Source organism: Patiria miniata, unplaced genomic scaffold, assembly GCF_015706575.1.
Source record: "Patiria miniata isolate m_02_andy unplaced genomic scaffold, ASM1570657v1 HiC_scaffold_8, whole genome shotgun sequence".
In the NCBI taxonomy this organism is placed as follows: domain Eukaryota; kingdom Metazoa; phylum Echinodermata; class Asteroidea; order Valvatida; family Asterinidae; genus Patiria; species Patiria miniata.
The window spans coordinates 12,088,032-12,106,485 of record NW_024037075.1 but is presented as its reverse complement, the minus strand read 5'-3'; the positions used below and the strand labels follow the sequence as shown (position 1 = coordinate 12,106,485).

At 39.8% G+C, this 18,454-nt stretch overlaps 1 protein-coding gene across 2 annotated transcripts; it reads left to right on the top strand.

The window, feature by feature from the left end:
* Positions 1 to 725: 725 nt before the first annotated feature.
* On the top strand, positions 726 to 13,688 carry LOC119719350 (sentrin-specific protease 1-like). 2 transcript variants are annotated; one of them, XM_038188773.1, is made up of 16 exons: positions 726 to 922; positions 2,156 to 2,226; positions 2,492 to 2,652; positions 4,290 to 4,401; positions 5,308 to 5,458; positions 5,727 to 5,919; positions 6,088 to 6,227; positions 7,416 to 7,636; positions 8,326 to 8,473; positions 8,614 to 8,698; positions 8,906 to 8,938; positions 9,096 to 9,392; positions 9,926 to 10,129; positions 10,691 to 10,770; positions 11,893 to 12,067; positions 13,443 to 13,688. In XM_038188773.1, exons 1-16 carry the CDS (start codon positions 825 to 827, stop codon positions 13,503 to 13,505), a joined length of 2,232 nt encoding a protein of 743 aa, XP_038044701.1. In that variant the 5' UTR covers positions 726 to 824; the 3' UTR covers positions 13,506 to 13,688. The 2 variants fall into 2 exon arrangements, with proteins under 2 accessions (XP_038044701.1, XP_038044700.1); XM_038188772.1 differs by having other exon boundaries at positions 727 to 922; positions 2,153 to 2,226.
* The last annotated feature ends 4,766 nt before the right edge of the window (positions 13,689 to 18,454 follow it).

Below are 18,454 nucleotides of genomic sequence, written 5' to 3'. Positions count from 1 at the left end.
TTTTCCTAGGATGGTGAGGGACGGGGCACCCTTTATTTCTATTCTATTCATAGTTTATTAAAACAATTTCCTTTGCAGCCAAAGGCTGAATTAGGGATACATTTGTACAATTTACTACATAAAAAGTAGAAAAGACTTAATATAAAACGTCCAAAAATTAGCACACAGCGTTAGACACAGAAAAAAAAGAGCGAGCCAACAATACAATTGTGAAAATATGAGGTTTTACGTTCAGTTAAGAAAAAAAGTATTTGTAAAAAGGGATATCTAAAGATTTTTAAAAAGTTGGTTACCGTTTCTATGTAGAGGGTGCTAAAAAAGTTTAATAAAAAATATAAAAAAATAAAAAAGGGGCGAAGTAATTTTATGCGAGTAATGTTTGTTACCAAAAGTTCTGAAGGTAGGACTAAACAATTTAGTGCAACCATGGTGCAACGAAAGTGTAGGACTAAAACAATTTAGTGCAACTTGAATATATGCGATGCCTACCCAGGCCTAGCCTATGACAAAAAAAAAATAATAAGGCATATTATATTATTACTATCACTATAATCAGTCCTCATTATGATGAAATGTGGGTATGATAGCTGCAAGTACTGTGACATTCTGATATTTTCTTGAAAACTGTTCCTAAACTTTTTTTTACATTTAATGTTTCTATTCGACTGAGATAAGTTTAGGTTGACCCATGTTGACCCCGTGGCAGTCAGTGACCCCAAAAACTTAAATGCGCATGCGCATTTCATACGTCGCCGGCCATTACGGGAAGTTCGATACAAAAACCGCGACAATTTTGGTCCGCATGTTCAGATGTTTTTGAGGAGATGCCGATGGTTTCTAAGATAACTTCTGCCTTCAGGACTTGGATCGGTTCTGACGGTTCCCAATCGAGTCCGGTGCCCAGAAAACGGACTTGGGCGAGGTACGTCAGCGCCAAGTTTCGCGACGACGTTCGTTGTTTGGCGTGCATTGTGAACGTCAATTGTGACTAACGTGCTTTTCACACTGCCATGCCAAACGATTCTATTTCCGACACCAAACGACGGACTTTGTCACACAATTATTTTGCACGATTCAGAAGTTGTAACAACAACTCCAAATGAAATAAAGCAGCGACATTTCAGTCAGTGTTGAGAATTACTCCTTTCGCCTTTTGGTTTTTTTTCTTGACTTGAATTGAAGTTGAATTCGCAAAGCTGTGAAGATGAATAGAAGTCTCGGGCGCGCAATGAATTGTGGGATAGAAATTGAGATCGTGTAGTGTAGGACCCGGTTCCTTTAGTTTTAGGGAACAAAATCCACTTTAAAATGATTGGACCTACCAAACTAGTTGGCGCGACATACCTGTTAATTGAGAATGTCGCCATGGCGACATCTCAATTAACAGGTATGTCATAGATAGAGGGCAGGGTTTTGATTTTTTGATGGAAATTTGGGGGTAAAATGACGATGACAGGGCGGCGACAACACGTGACCCGAAAATAAAGATGGCAATCACCACGCGATGTACCGTGAGCACGCACGGCGCGCTGAATTGCAAAGCACAAACCGCGCAGGAAAATCTTGATTTCTACCCCAAGAATCTGTTCAAAATTGCAAAACGGGTGTCATTAGAATTGAGAAAAGTCTGCTTTTGATTGTAAAGGTGATTTTTGAGCAATAAAAAACATTTTTGACTCTAATTTGATCAAAACAAAACAGGGGCCCTACACTTCACGATCGCCAATAAGATGACCAAAAATTTGAGTTGGAAAAGTTTGACTTGTGGAAATGATCTATAGCCGAGGACGGGATTACGTCATCCGATGAAAATTCCATTCATTTGCACACCAGTTTTCATCGTTTGCTGTGTGTTACAATTCGGCACTCCAGACATGCCAGACTCAGTCTCAAAAATCATTGACAATGTTGACACGATTGAGTTTCAACATGTTCAAGAACAAAGGACTAAGAGCTAAAACCAATGTCAAAACTCCAGGATCTCCGCATCTGCCTATTCAGTAACCTGCCCAATACTAGATAAAGGCCCAATTGTGCACTTTCTAGTTGTTGCCATTTATAATAGGGTTGTATGTTAGAATAAATTTCGATAAAATTTGTTCAATCGTTTCAAACCAATAAAATAAAACTGTTTTATTTTATTTGTTTGCAGCGGTAACGTTCAGCAGCATGCCGAACAGGATATCCTGGAGACGCCACAGCCAAAACGAAGCAAACACAGTCACGGTGAGGTTGATAAATAACAGGCCTAATTACTCAGATTAAACGTTTACTTGGACTTATCAGACAGAGAAGAAAACAAAAGACACCTCGTTCTGTATTCTGTCACTGGTCAGATTCAGCAGGCTTCATGTTTTATCGTAAAATTCTGCTTGATCCTTAAAAGATGTGATCCAAAAACACCAGTAAATTGCTCTTTCAATTTCATTTTTGACTTTACAGAACCTGTATTCCAAAAATATTCATTCGTTATCCATTTTGCCTCAAACAGAAGACCTCACCAGCCCCATTGGCAAGGTGGCCAATTGGATCAAACAGAAGGCGTCAACGTTTGGTGAGAACTACTTCTTCCGTCCGGTCGGCATGCAGAATGGCTTCGAAAACCATGCTGTCACTTCAGCTGACGACTCTGAGGATGCCACGGACAAACCGGTAATTTGCTTAAGAGGTCACCAATGGTCAAAATTTTCTTCCTGGCCTACTGTGTACAAACCAATGGGGGTCTTGACCAACATTGACCCAAGTAATAACCAGGCTGAGAATGCATGTTTCCATAGGAGGGTTAAAAGCATATGTGCTTCCCAAATTCATCGAAAACCAATTCCTGTGTTTTGCTTGATTTTGAAAAATCTAGTTTGGATGTCATAGGCTTACTGACCCTAGCCAAGTCATAAAATACTGAACATACAGAACATGAAAAATCATGAATAAATTTACGATGGATTTTAATTAAATGAGTACAAGGACAGAATGCAGTATCCAGTTGTGTACAAAGTCTATGGAGAGTCGGGTGCATTTTTCAAAGTATTTTCTAACGAAATGGGAAATGTTTCTCCGTACAAGATTCATGTCTTTTCAACATTTTTGCCATGACTGACCTTCATTGAGATAATATATGATGAAAAAAAGTGGCATCAAGATGCAACAGTATGATTACAAAGATTTTTATGCACAGACATTTTATACTCTTCTGAACCCTTTCGTGTTTTGAAAGAAACTTTGAATTGAGAGACAACCAGAGTTGTAACGAGTCACTGATTTTTGTGACTCGAGTCGAGTCGAGTCATTTTAAAGAAGTGACTCGAGTCGAGTCATTAGGTCAACAAAGTCAAGTCGAGTCGAGTCACAGTGTGTGGTCGAGTCGAGTCGAGTCGAGTCAAGTATTTAGCTCGAGTCAATTCGAGTCACAAATATTTGAACACTATATAATAAATTACAATAAAAAGCAACAAACACAAGAGAGAAAGAATACAAGGCACCAGTCTATTACGAAAATCCAAAGACATAAAGTATGCTGTATGGTACCCAACCAACAGTTTCCATTGCTAGCTCACGTCACAGATAAGAAGATGTGAAACTTCGGTCTTATAACTGTTTTGGATTCGGGTTTAGATTTTGTTGTTCGCTGATCGCTGACAACTTCAAAACCTAATTACATTATACAAAACTGTTTCTGATTATTTAAAGGTGGTCCCATCCGTATCCATTTTTTGTGTGTGTGAAATCGGGACATAAGTTTAGCCAGCGTTCCACCAAGAGCTTTATAAGAAATTACCCGAAACCAATGATGAAACCACGGATTGAGAAATGCGTTTTAAGTCTGGTTCCGGATTTAGCATTACATGCTATAGAACCACAAGGTGGGAGTCCGCGACACGGTGTATGTTTGTTGTATCATTATGGAGGAAGGAAAACAGACGGCCGCTGTATATGAACGTACATAATTCGCGAACATAACGTGACGTGAACAAAAACTGGCAACGCGAACGGCGCGGCGTAAGTCATTGCAAATATTTTTCGCAAGTAAGTTTTGCTTTTATTTTTGGGACTCGAGTCTTATTAGCATTCCTCGAGTCGAGTCGAGTCATTCTGATGAGGGACTCGAGTCGAGTCGAGTCATTTGCTCGCAGTGACTCGAGTCGAGTCGAGTCATTTACCTGTTGGGAGTCGAGTCGAGTCACCAAAAAATGTGACTCGAGTCGGACTCGAGTCGAGTCATTGACTCGAGTCATTACAACTCTGGAGACAACTTGCCAAAGTAAAGAGGGCCATTTATGTTGTATTCCTAGGACCTGAGGCGACGTCCATTGAACCGGTCTCCAACGCCAACCGCCTCCAATGAGCCAATCACAGAAAGGATGGGCGTTCATGAAGAGAAGAGAAAGTTTACTAATGGACCAGGTAAAAACAGACAGATTCTGGTAACCCTAAGAGATTTATTACTCACTGTGAAATCAATTTTTTTTAAATATACTTTAAATTTACTCAGTTTTACTTGCTGTCATTAGTCTTTGGATTTTACTTTCCTTGTGCCTCAGTGTTCTTTTCGGATGTTGTTCTCGTAATGCCGTTTTTTTGCCAAGGAATTTTGCTGATAATTGGAAGTTTTCAAATACATTCCTGGTTTTTGACGGAAGTGTGAAAATTGTCAGTACAGGGGTGTCGTTAGTCTGAACATTTGGGACTCTTAATACTGCGTATGAGAGTCCCAAAACTTATTGGGAGGTATTGAAAACATGCAAACACAAGAAAATAGACTGGCACATAAAACAACCAGTCCAATGCCCCTTTAGTACTGCATCAGTCAACTGTGTCAAAGAAACATCTGGTACCGGTCTCTATTTCTACACATTTTTCCATAGTCTGCCACCAGACTACTGAAAAAGGTCAGTCTTTTCAAACAGTTTGACATGTGCCAGACTAGTCTAAGGCTCAAATTATAATCACTTGGCTGCTCTCAGGTGCAAAATGATGAAGAAAAGTCTGCTTTAAAAATTGAATTTTGACCTCAAACTTGGCTGGAGAAATATCGAGGACCTTGTCTTTGCCTCATGAAAAGTTTGGAGAATTTTGTCTGTTCAAAAGTTGGCCTAAATTTGTTTTGCATGGTTTTTTTTCTGCACTCGAGGTCCGAGTCTGTCGTCTGATTTGACAACCTTTGGCACAGAGGAAGGCCGTTAAAAATCTACCAAACATTACTGACAAGCAAAACCAGCAATATTGACCAATGAAATGATCAGATTTCCTGATGAATATGTATGAGGTATAACAGTATCCAATCTCCTTTGGCCATTAATTCCTTGTCAGATGTGAGGAGGAAAGACACCCACTCATTACGCGGTGGCAACAGCGATGCCGCCCCTAAGCCAGGGAAACAGTTCACGGATGCTCCCCGTGCCTTCTCTAGCCACAACAGTGCATCCAGCAGAACAAGGAACCAGCCTAGACCCAAAGACAGGTGAATATAAATAGCAGGGCCCAATGTCACGGAAATGCTGAGCAGCAAAAATACTACTTAGCAAATTTTATGTGCTTATTGAAAAAAATTCAGCCGAGTACCAGTCAAGAGCACTGCATATTGTATGATGTTTTGGCTGGTAACCTGAATTTGACGCTGGTTTTGTTCCAGGCCTGATAGTAAATTCATATCTGTAAAGCATGATTTGAACGAACACTTGCATTAATTTCAGTCGGTTACAAAGTTAAATTTTTCCATTTCTGGACAGACATACAATACCCACTCGTCCGAACCACTCATCACGGAGCCAGGCTTCATCATCCGCCCTCTCCACATCAGTAGCCCCGCCCACCGTGGGTAGATCCTATACATCAGTCAATGAGAAGCTCTTCTCGCGGCCTCCACTCAGACAGGGCAGTGTGTCGTCGGACGGGAGTCGAACCCAGTCCACTGCAAATGAGGTAGCTTGCACCAAAACTATCTACGAGAAAATATAAATGGATAGTTTAGTTTACAAGTTGATAATTCCATGAATTCTGAGCACAATTTCCTGGAAGTGCTAAATACACAGTTGTTTTCTTTTTAAAATCCAGTTGTCCTTAATTTTTCCATTTTCACTTCTTTCCCAGTGTGTGCGCTTGGATCAACTCCAGCATTACCAGCAACTGCTGCAGCAATTTACGACGGCAAACGTCAGCATGTACAGTCCAGGCCGCAGTTTACACGTCAGAAACAACGGGCAGGAGTCGACGAGACACTCAGCGAAACGGTAAAACCATTTTGTCCGTAAATACTTGACCTGATTTTGTTACTAAAGGAAACTGACCAGACTGAGATGTGAACCTGCGACTTTAGAATGATTGCACTGGTGCCTTACCAACTGATCTATCCGGCTATATTTTGGTAGTGTCACAAAATTACTTGGCATCTTTGTTCAGTTGACTCGTGTAATTCCTTGAAACCACAAAGCCAGGTGTTAATGAAGAATGTACAATGCTACTCTATACCTTAACCCTAACTCCCTTGGCATTTTTTGTTAGGATGCAACCTCAATCCAGCAAAACCCTCCAACTGCCTCTGTGTGAAAATTGCATACAGACTCAATCCTCCAAATTCCTCTGTTAAATCTTGAATGTGGTCCTTGGAGGGGTGACCACTGCCTCAATCCTGCGAAATCCTCCGGCAATCACTGTCAATATGTTAAGGCAGAGCCACTGACATCCTGGAGCAGTATGGAGGATTTCAAGTATAATCTAGGCCTAAATTTATGCATGGCTGAGCATGAACAATACAAGGTCTGGCCTAAGACCTTGACACAGTGCATCCTCCAAAATTAGCCACACATTTTGTCATATAGCCGCAATCCTTTGAAATCCTGCACTGTGTGCAAGGAGGATTTGGGAAGATTAGGGTTAACACACCAGCTGATAATCAAATTATTGACAGTGGAATTTATGAACAATATTTTTTAATTTGGTGAAAAACGGAAGAAATGCTTACCTTTCTACCAAGATTGGACATTTTTCAAATTGATGAAATAAATAGCTAAAAGACAAGTTGTTTATTTATTCAAATTAAGTTTTGCCCTTCACAGATGTAAAGACAATGTATACTCAGTGTGTTACCTCCCGAGTGAAAGTTGGAAAAAAATCACTTGGGTGGGACTCGAACCCACAACCTCCTGCTTTCTAGTGCAGATGTCTTACCACTCGACCACCGAGCTAACAGGATCGGTTGGCTGGTTCAAATCTGATAGCAGCGGGTACCGCATTAACTATTCATACAGTGTCTATACGTCGGTGAAGGGCAAAACTTCATTTGATTTACATCACCCCTATGCAAAAAAAATGACATCTTATGAATTGTATATTTATTCTTATACATTTCATTCTGCTGAACACTTACAAAATTGTGGATATTTTTGCTTCCAAACTTTTTGGATATTTTTCCTATACAGCGCACAGCAAGAGTCAACGGAGCTGGGCTCAATCATAGAGAGACCCCAGGTACCCACAAACAAAAGCTTTCATCGGACCAGGGTCCTACCGCACCAGTATGAGAGCAAACGAGAGATACGCGAGGCGGCTAGGCAACGGCTTCACGCCCCCGTGACGGAACTCAGCCCCAACGCCACGCCGTACGCGAACAGGCACACTGTGGCCACGCCGGGTCAACCTGGTAATTCTCTTAGCAAAAATTAGCTACTTACCGAGAAAAATAAAGAGGGGAACACATTTTAAGTGGTATCCTGTTTTTTTTGCTAAGCATTTCTTAATAGTGGATCAGTGCATTTGCGCACTTAGCATTTTCATAAATGCTCCCTAGACCCCAAGTTGACATGGCACTACGCAGAAAGTATTTTCTTTATTGGTGGAGTGCTGTGGCCTCGTGGTTAAGGGCACTGGATTCGTGGTCTGTGGGTAAAGCTGCGGGTTGTGGGTTCGAGTCCAGCCGGGGTCATGGTGCGTGTGCCCTTGAGCAAGGCACTTTGTCACTCATTGCTTCTCTCCACCCAGGAGTAAATGGGTACCTGTGAGGGCAGAGATGGTTATTGTGATTGAATAAGCTTGCTTGCGCCTAACAGGCAGCATCGAGCTGTATACTCCCCAGGGAGCAGAGATGGTATTTGGAATGTTTCATTGGCCCAACGATCAGGGGTAATAATAATACTGTAAGCGCTGTGATTTAGTTTACTAATGAGAGCGTTCTTAAATGCCGATTATTATTATTATTAGTATTATTGCTATATTTCGCACAAGGCAGACATTTATGCTTAGGAAGTTAACGGCCAAATTTCTGAAGTGAGTAATTGAATTAAAGTGTTTTGTTCTTATTGGTTCTATTGCCGTTTCCTTTTGACCAATCAGATTTCAGCATCCGATCGGAGTCTCCCATCATCGTGTCTGTCAAACCCGCTCCGCAGCGCTCCGCCTCGCGCGACTTGTCGCAGATGACGTCATTCGAGCGAAGTCTCACCGTGACGCCGTGTGCAATGCAGGATTGGGTCAAAGATTTGTGAGTAATCATATCCCTCTATTTTAATTCAAGTGTTTTAATTCAAGTTTTTTTGTACATATGCAACCATTCAGTTTCCCGTTATTTCCGAAATCTCGATTATTTATTAGCTTTTACTGATTACGATTTTCTGTTGACAGAAAGGAACGGTTTGAGAGCAGCGTTAGATTGCAGCACAGAAGTATTGAAAAAGAAAAAGCGGCTCTTAACCTCTACAAACAGCAAGTAAGTCAATTTCTGATTTCGTGTCCGATTTTGTTGATTGTTGCTTTTTTACAATTTAAAAAAAAAGTTAACATCAAAATATGTTGATGCAATCATAAAATTACACCATCTCAATTATTTTTTGTTCTGTAGTAGTAGTAGTACCAACTGAAGAGAATTTTTTATCTAAACAAAATGTAATTATCTATTTCTTTCTTGTATTAACAGAGGGATGAGCAAGCTGCAAGAGTATCCAAAAAGGTAAAATTTCTGTAGATTTAATTGCCGTTGTTATCAAAAATGATTAATTGGACAAAAACGCTGAAATTTTGTTTTGTTCTGAAGTAATTAATAATGAAGAAACATTTCATTGAAATATTTTATCAAAATTGATGGAAAAGAATTCTTTTCTGTGCAGATCACAGAAGACATGAAGACAGCCGAGCGGAGGGCGGTGGTCATTGAGGAACCACCCACCCCAGAGATCTCGGAAGAAGAAGAAGATGATGTAGAAGAGATAATAGACGATGAAGAAGAAGAAGAGGAGGAGGAGGAAGAAGAAGAATTGCCGGAAATCACCACTGAAATGATGAACGAGATCAACGGCGCCCTCAGGCCTCAGCCCTCCGGCCAGGTGCTGGTGGAGGGCTTTCGGCTGCGACTGACGCGCACCGATATGCACACGCTCAGTGGCTTAAACTGGCTGAACGACGAAGTAAGACACTATACGTCCTTTCATTTGAATACCATGGTGGCCAGACAGGAATAAAATTATGTTTGGTTGGACCCTTTATTCTCAAAAATTGAATACTATGGTGGCCATGCAGGAATAAATTATGTTTGGTGGGATGCACTAGCCGCTTTAATTGAACACTATGGTGGCCATGCAGGAATAAAATTATGTTTGTGGGATGCACTAGCGGCTTTAATTGAATACTATGGTGGCCATGCAGGAATAAAATTATGTTTGGTAGGATGCACTAGCTGCTTTAATTGAATACTATGGTGGCCATGCAGGAATAAAATTATGTTTGGTGGGATGCACTAGCGCTTTCATTGAATACTATGGTGGCCATGCAGGAATAAAATTGTGTTTGTGGGGCATTAGTTAACTTTTTAAATTCAACATAAGGAACTGACGTGATACACTATTCAGGGAAGCGAGACAAGACTCATGAAACCAAAAATCAGTTGGAACTCGTCAACTTTTAATAATTTTTATTTGAAAATGTTCTCTTTTCCAAACAGATCATCAACTTCTACATGAGCATGTTAGTGGAGAGGGGTGACGAGGAAGGGAAGATCAACCTTCACTGCTTCAATACGTTCTTCTATCCTAAGCTACTCAAGGAAGGCCACGCCGGGCTGAGAAGGTGGACCAAGAAGACGGACATCTTTGCCAAGGACATGATCCTAATACCCATACACTTGGGGATGCACTGGTGCATGGCTGTAAGTCCCTTTAGTCCCTTTGGCCACAAAAAAATATAAAAATCTCTTTGCAAAGTGGAGGATTTTGTAGGATTGAGGCTATGTGGCAAAATGTGCAGCTGATTTTGGAGGATGCACTGTGTCAAGGTCTTAGGTCGGACCTTGTGTTGTTTATGCTCAGCCGTGCATAAATTTAGGCCTAGATTATACTTGAAATCCTCCGCACTGCTCCAGGATGTCACTGGCTCTGCCTCAACATATTGACAGTGATTGCTGGAGGATTTTGCCGGATTGAGGCAGTGGACACCCCTCCAAGGACCACATTCAAGAAACAACGGATGATTTCGGAGGATTAAGCCTGTGTGCAATTTTTACATGGAGGCATTGGAGGATTTTGCAGGATTGAGGTTACATCCTAGCAAAAGTGCCTAGGGAGTTAGAGTTAACAAATAAGAGCATGACCCTATGTCTCTAAACAATCACGGTTATCCTGACTTTTTTAGTAACTGTGAAAAGGGTTTTAGTTACCTTGAACAAAAAAGGAGTAATTTTGAGGTTGATTTTTGGCTTTTTTTCCTTCAGATTATTGATTTTCGGAAGAAGAGCATCGAATACTTTGACTCAATGGGAGGCCATAATCAGCAATGTCTGGACACACTGTGGTGAGTTGCTTTTTTTTCCTTCCGATTTGTAAATTTGGTGTCTAAACAAATTTTCAGTCACTGTAAGCCTAAATCTTAGGTGGAGATTTCCAATGTTCATAGAAGTTATTTTAGGGGTTGCATTGAATTCACTTTTTGGTTTTAGAAGCAGTAAAAGATCGGTTAAATAGAATTAGACATTTGTCAAAGAGGCAGCAAGTTTTAACAGAAAGGGTCTAGAAATCGGACTGTCCGTAGTCCTTCATTTGTTGTAAATTCTGCAAATTCAGCACAACTTAAATTAGTGTTTTACCTTTCAGCTCAAAATGTCTGACTTCATCCTTGCTCACAGATACCATGTCTAGGACTGTCCTGGGCCCAATTTCACGGCGCTGCTCAGCAGTTAGCAGAAAAGTTGTGTTTAGCGTAGCAGAACAATTTGCTAACCTTAAGCACTATTTCACAGCGTGTGTGTGCTAACGGTCGCGCGTGCATGGAGATTTCTATTGTTACGTCACTGAGTTCAGCAAATTTTTCCTCTGGAGTAAGCGTGCCTTTTGCTGTGCTTATGCTTACGGTCTCCAATGAAATAGACGGAGGCTCTGTTAGCAGAAAATCGTGTGCTTAGCAGGGCCGTGAAATTGAGCCTTGAACATACCGAATATTTCAATATTTGATCATCAACTGATTATTCGACTAGCTTTTCGCCGGTTTGAATATTCGAAAAGAAAAAAGGAAATACACACGTGCACACACGACTGTGGTGTTATTTTAATCGTGAAGTTACGTTTTATTGTCGACGGTAATTTGTTTGTCGACGCCTATTTATTGGTGCCATTCTTTTAGATGGGTAAAGTCCCTTGACAGTTATGCAGTACTTACTGCAAAAACACTCCAGTGGCCCATAAAAGCTATCGCCCAATGCAAATATTAACCGACGCGCTTTGTATGCAACTTTGGACCAGCGAGGAAGGCAGCTGCGAGTTTCGAGTTTCGAATATTTGAATCTTCGGTCGAGTGCAGTTTGAATTATCGAATACTAAATTATTCAAAAACGGACAGCCGTAAACATGTCCAAAGGTTTAAAGGCTTTATTTTAAAAGCTATGTTTTAATTTAAACTTACCATTTTATTCGCGGCCAGGAATTACTTGATATCCGAGCATCGAGACAAGAAGGGCTCCCCCTACGACATGACGGGTTGGACCAGCACTTGCCGTAAGGACATCCCCCAACAGCTCAACGGCAGCGACTGCGGCATGTTTGCCTGCAAGTTTGCCGACTATGTCGGCCGAGACAAGAGGATTACATTCACACAGGTAAGGGAAGGGATCGAAAAAGAAACGAGGGGGCTGCGAACCTTTCAAGTTTTGCAAAAAAACACTTTTGCCCATAGAGTTAGCACCCACACTTCAAATTCCTTTGAGGTAGTCTTCTGTGGAGTATGGATAACACTTCAAATCTCTGCGCAATTCTTTTGTGTGGTTAAGCTCAGGGCAAGCAGGCAGATTCAGTCACGCTTCACTGCTCTCCACAGTGCTGTTTATTGGTGCAGTGACTCTTTGTGACACAGTTACTTTAACCATAGGTGCTGTATGCTTTTCCATTCACTTGAAACTGACTTGTAGGGATTTAAAGGGTTTTACATATTGCTCCGAGAATGGACTTTCCAGTAGAAGGATTAATAAGTGGTCCATTTCTTCTTAAGCCTCCGGTGCAAAGGCACACTGTGCAAAGTTGTCCTTTCAGTAAAAATCAGTCGAGTGACTGTTTTTAACAGTTCAGAGCTCCAGCTTTACATAAAGCAGAATTGACTGGCCGTGACTGTTGACGTTACTTGATGCAGCTGTGCCTTGACTGTAGAGGATTGATAAGCCAGCTGTGCCTACCACTTGCCTGCTTTTTAATCGGTTGACTGAATGTGACTAGTCAGAGTGCTTGCTTGAAATATGATCTGACTGTTGGTGACTAGCCTGTGTAAAAGGCATGGCAGGGGAAGAGGATTGATTTTTTGACTGTCTGTGACTGTTCAGACAGCAGGAGGGTTACTGTTCACTACTGAGAAGGGTGCGCTAGAATCACAAGTCTTGGATTTTTGGAGGATCCACTAAGGTTCCCAATCCATTATCTCGCTTTCCTGTTAAAGCTATAGTCCATCATTTGTAATTAGTGCATTTTGTTCGTTTGAAGCAACAAAAGTGTTCAAAATCCAATGAAGGATACTGAGTAACTAACCTGATGAAGTTTCAGCTAAGCTTCAGCTGTACATTCCGAGAAAAACAGCATTCTAAGATCTCAATTTCAAATCAAAAGTTACTGAATCATGTTTTGAATTGTTTTGAATTGCAGCTATACGCGACGTCGCGCACTGATCCGACGAATCACAACAACCGCGCGCGCGTGTGCGTCGTTCCAATACTTGTGCGCGCTGCGCTGAATAACAAAACGAACTACTAATTTAAATTTTCCTACGGTGAATGCCTTCTTTCGTTGATTACTTCAAAATGACAGCTTCCCAGAAAGAATAATTTCACAGGGAGTTTAGTTCCCTTACTATCTTTCAACCAAGTTTGTTTTTCAACAATAATTATGCCAGTTACTTTTCGGATGGCTGCAAATGATGGACTATAGCTTTAATAAATGTTGGATTACAAATATTCATTTGTTTGTTTTTCATTTCTGTTTTTGTGACAGCATGACATGCCCTACTTCAGAAAACTCATGGTGTGGGAACTCGTACACAAGAAACTGCTGTGAGCAACAAACGGGCTGAACAAGTGACAATCCTTCAGGTTATGTGAACATGGAAGAGCCGAACAATATTTTGTAGAAACGAAAACTTTTATTTATTTCAGTCCTTACCGAGATGTGAGCTAGCCTACGAATAATTTCTGATTCAGAACCCCATATTTTTTTAATAGACGAAACCCGATTTGAAAATTTTTTTTTTTTTTTTTTTTTGAACATTTATGAACTGGCTGATTAAATAGTGTAAATATGTAAATATATACAAATAAGAAGCATAACGAACATAAGAATCAAGATTGCGATTACTTAAGGAAAAAGTGTTTCGGCAAAGTTATTTTTTAAAATTCTGCAACGTTGAATTACGAAGGCCAGTTTATGTATTGTGCACTTGAGAAATTATTAGTGCGAAGTTCCAAAATAACCACTTAAAAAACAAAGCCACATAGACGGGTTTCAAAGGAGAAACGAATTTGATAATGAATTTTGTAAGTTTTTCTTATTTTTTTTCCCCGTGCAGTATGTGGTCAAATTGTGTGACACAATTCAGCTTAAACTGGACACCCAAATCATTGGGGGGGTTTTCAGACAAACTGTGGGGCCTTGAAACTCTGACAACATGGTCTTGAAAACCAACAACTCAAGATTTTGTTATTTACCGCCCTATTTGTTTGATAGTAACTTTCCCCTCTTATTAGAGGAGACTTTAATTTTCAGTTACACTAAAGGTTTGTTGTTTCTTGAGTCATACTGCCTAATAAATGACTAAAAACTGTTGTGTTCTGGGATAAGGTACTTGAAGGTCCTCCAACAGATTTTTGGCAAAAGAAATACAATAGCTAGAATTTTCCCCCAAAAAACACTTCCGAAATATTTGTATCACTATAATTCCTCCTTGTTTCAGAATTATAGTATCCTTAATTTCTTAATATTGTTTTTAATGTAACCATAAAAACGGCATGACAAAAATTAATTGTCTATAAAATCTGCATGGATCTTATAATTATGTCAATTATCTGATGCAGTTGGGGATTGTTTGCTAGTTTGGGTTCCAAAATTTGTCGACAAAAATTGTCGACAAATTTTGGAACCCAAAATTTGTCGACAATTTTTGTCGACAACTGTAAGGTTCGGAGTTTAAGAAATGCCTTGTTCAGACTGCACTATTTATCTCGCCCTGCACTTTTAGACGACCCTGATGGGTATGAATTCCATGTACGGACATCACACAATCGCCACCAAACTGATAAAATGTCGCCTGACCTTGTGTTATAATTGAAGACAAACCCATTAGACTTGGGAAAACTGAAAACGTATAACGAAAAAATGCGTCTTTAGAGCATATTTTGGGTGTACACATCGTTTGGACAGACGATTGTATAGGCAGCCAAATTGAAGAGTCTGCCGTGCACATGCCAATGCACTGCCCAATAACATTGCGATACCTCATCCTGAATATTTAATTCCTCATGAATTTTTCATGAATATTTAATTTATTAAACATTCATTAGTCTTACCTCAAGGGACACGTTTAAATATTTCGAATGATCTCAACATCGTAACGAGCTGGTGTTTTGTTTAATAATGACAGTTTGAGAGCGCTCCTGGTTCGATTCCCATGGATGTTCATTATTAGTAAATAACTTGGAAAGATTCCCATTATCTGGCCATCACTAGTTTTTCCCTTCAGTGACCTATCAGCCATCAGAAAGTGAAGTGTCCTAAAAAAGTCAAATTTAGAAGGGAAAATATTGAAGTATTTTCTGAGAAAACACTTACAAATTTTCAGAACAGTCTCAGTGGGTTTGTGCACAGGGTGACAAGTGATGGCCAGATATGGGAATCTTTCCTATCTTTTTGACGCTTCAACATGTATTGGAAAAGGTGATGTCCGTATATGGAATTCTTCCCCACTGACGTTTTTGTCCTGTTCCCACACTGCTGTTCAGTTGTGGGTTTTACCATTGTTTAGTATTTATGTTTATTTTGTTTGTCCAAGTGGAAGTGTAATTAAAAACTCATGTATATTGTTCATGAATTATGACCAGGTTTGTTGCATAGTCTTTGGCATAATAAGTTATTTTAAGCTTAGGCCGAATAAAAAAACAACATGTTTCTCGTCCGGGTTTTTGAAAAAAAGGAGGAAGAGGGGCTTTTTATTTTTTATTTTTTTATATTTTTTATTTTTTTCAAGATGGCCGCCATTTAAAAATTTCCTGCTACCGTTGGTGTTTCCACTGTTCAAAGACACTTTTAAAATGAAAGACAAGTTGGACAAGAGAACTGCACATATTTACAGTGTCATTTAGAGTTGTATTAATCTACAATGAACAGTTTTAGATGCATTTTCTTTAACCATGGACTTTTTCGGTGTTATTTACTGCATTTTTCAAAAATAAAAAAAAATAAAAAAATCCAGGTGGCCTCCAAAAAGGAAGTGGCGGGAACGAGAAACATGTTTTTTTTTACTTTGCCTTGCATGATCATTCTCATAGACTGTTTGTTTGTTGTACATGTGCATGTGTGTCATTACTGGAGAAAACAAAATGGCCGACAGAATTAACCACAAAGCTGCACATGAAATCCTTGATAATAGCAACTTAATTCCCATACTTTTCAGGATATTCCAATTACTTTCAATAATATTTAGTCACACAACATAAATAGTAAGTATACTTTAAAGCAAGCACAGGTGGAGTTCATATGTTACCAAAAGATTGAGAAACCTACCTTATGTTCAACACATGTTTATCAACCACACCCAGACTGGCAGAACCATCTCATGGGACAGCATCAAGGAAAATGATTTCTCAAATTAATTTTGCCCCCTTTTATACTAATAGAGCACCCTCTAGTGACATTTTAGAGGTCAGTGACAGCGCCCTCTTGTGATCTGAATTTGAAATGCCCTTAAAAAAAGAGACTTTTGGCATTATACTTTACAAAACTCCAGACCCTTCGACCGCCACCCCTTTCTGACTCCACCCCCTTCTGACTCCACCCCTTCTGACTCTGCCTCCTGGCTCCACATCTGGCTCCGCCCCTTTTTACTCCATCCCCTTCTGACTCCTCGTCTTGTTTCAGCCACTTGGCTTCGCCACATCTGACTCCGCCCTTTTGATTCTGCCCCTTTATAACTCCACCCCTTATGGCCCCTCTCCTTTTGACTCAACCCCTTAAGACTCTGACCTTATTGACTTCACCCCTTCCAACTCCTCCCCTTCTGACTCTGCCCCTTGGCTCCACAACTGACTCCTCCCTTTGACCCTGCCCCTGTTAACTCCGCCTCCTCTGACTCCACCCCCTTCTGATTTTATCTTTTTGTAACCCTCATCTTAAAAAGTAAAACTCAAATAAAATCTGCATGATCACCAGCTGAAGAAAAAAACAAGTCAACAATATTTCAGAGTCACTTTCAAACATTTTATTCCAACAAGGACACATACCTCATTTGACTGGCACAGACAAGTCATGCAAGATAAACCAAGAAACTGAAGAATGAAATGCTTTTAACAAGATTTTTTACATGTACCAACAAGGGAATGTTTAGTTCTGATATACATGTACATGTATTCTGGAATCAATTCAAATTGAGCATTAAAAACAATGTTACTGAGTTTTTGGCTTGAAAATATGAACAGGAAATTTGAAGTAAATGTATCGGGGCAACATTAATGAAGAGCCCAATTTGAAAACCAACTCAAAATACAAATGAAGTGTCAAACACTGTACCTGTTTTTAAATTTGATTATCAGACAACAAAATTAACAGTAAAATATTATTTTTTTTAAATTGCAAATAACAAATTCATCAAGATCTATACTTATTTGAAATCATCTATGATTTCATGTGCAAAAAGCATAAAAATTAAAACCCTTTTTTTTTTTAATCAGAAAATGATTGCAGTTGGACGGCATCAACGAAAACAAATTATAAGGAATACTGTAACAACAAAACTACCATAGGATTAGGAGGATTTTCCAATTTGTGTACAACCTGTTTGGGAGCTCTGTAGCTATATTGGGGGCATTCGATTGGTCAACTCAGGTCAGCCCGTGCCGTTCGTTTAGCTCTGACGTTGTTCTCAGGGCCCACCTGGGTCAGCCACCACAGACCCTGCTCGTGGAGTGGAGTCAGTGGTGCAAATATGTCACACGCATGTATTGTTCATTCCAAGAGACAAACAAATATGGCGGCCGGACAGCAGAAAAGATCAAGTGGACCCCAAAATCAACTTTAGACTTTAGAAGCTGCTAATTCCAGCCCAACTTTGTTACTTTTTGTGATTGACGGAAAAGAAGTACATGTAAATCTCAAAGAAAGGCCATAGGTAAGACTCAGTCTGAAACGGGCTACTACGGATATCACTTGAGGATCGTGATGGCCTATGGTTGAGCATTCGATTAGCCCGGCTGTCATGGCTAAACCTGTCTGCCTTTAGCTGAGTCGATCCGGGTGAGCTACGCGGATGCACCCATTATATCTTTTGAGAGTCACTTTATGTATGTATTCTCACCATGAAGGGCCACCGTGTACACAAAGCGGATAAGCTCAAGAAAAATTGTCAATCCAAAGCTATTACTTGTGGTGTTTTGTGAGGATTAAATTAAGTATGTTTGTCTTTAAAGTACGAGCTTGAAAAATTTAAACAGGCCAGGCCAGCTTGCCAGTTAAAGTTCTTTTCAAACTCTCACATGTTTAAAGAAATTTGTCTCTAAACTGAAAAAAAAAAATATCATGAACCACAGCAAAATGTACGATACAATATGTGTAATATGTTAAAGAACAGTATTTTAAAGACACTCGATAAACAATGTACAATTAATATTTCCACTCAAATGTGTGGTTGAAATACCTACTGTGCTCCAATATTACAATATTTACAGAAAACTTGTGTCAGATTTTACAACATATATACAGGTATTTATAGCAGAAAATATTTACAATTGAAGTTGAATCGG

What these genes read in the sequence shown, in the direction of transcription:
- LOC119719350 (XM_038188772.1), top strand. Translation starts at nt 825, where the DNA reads ATGCCGATGGTTTCTAAGATAACTTCTGCCTTCAGGACTTGGATCGGT. An exon ending in AGAAAACGGACTTGGGCGAG is followed by an intron (nt 923 to 2,152) that starts GTACGTCAGCGC and finishes ATTTGTTTGCAG; the next exon opens with CGGTAACGTTCAGCAGCATG. An exon ending in AAAGTTTACTAATGGACCAG is followed by an intron (nt 4,402 to 5,307) that starts GTAAAAACAGAC and finishes ATTCCTTGTCAG; the next exon opens with ATGTGAGGAGGAAAGACACC.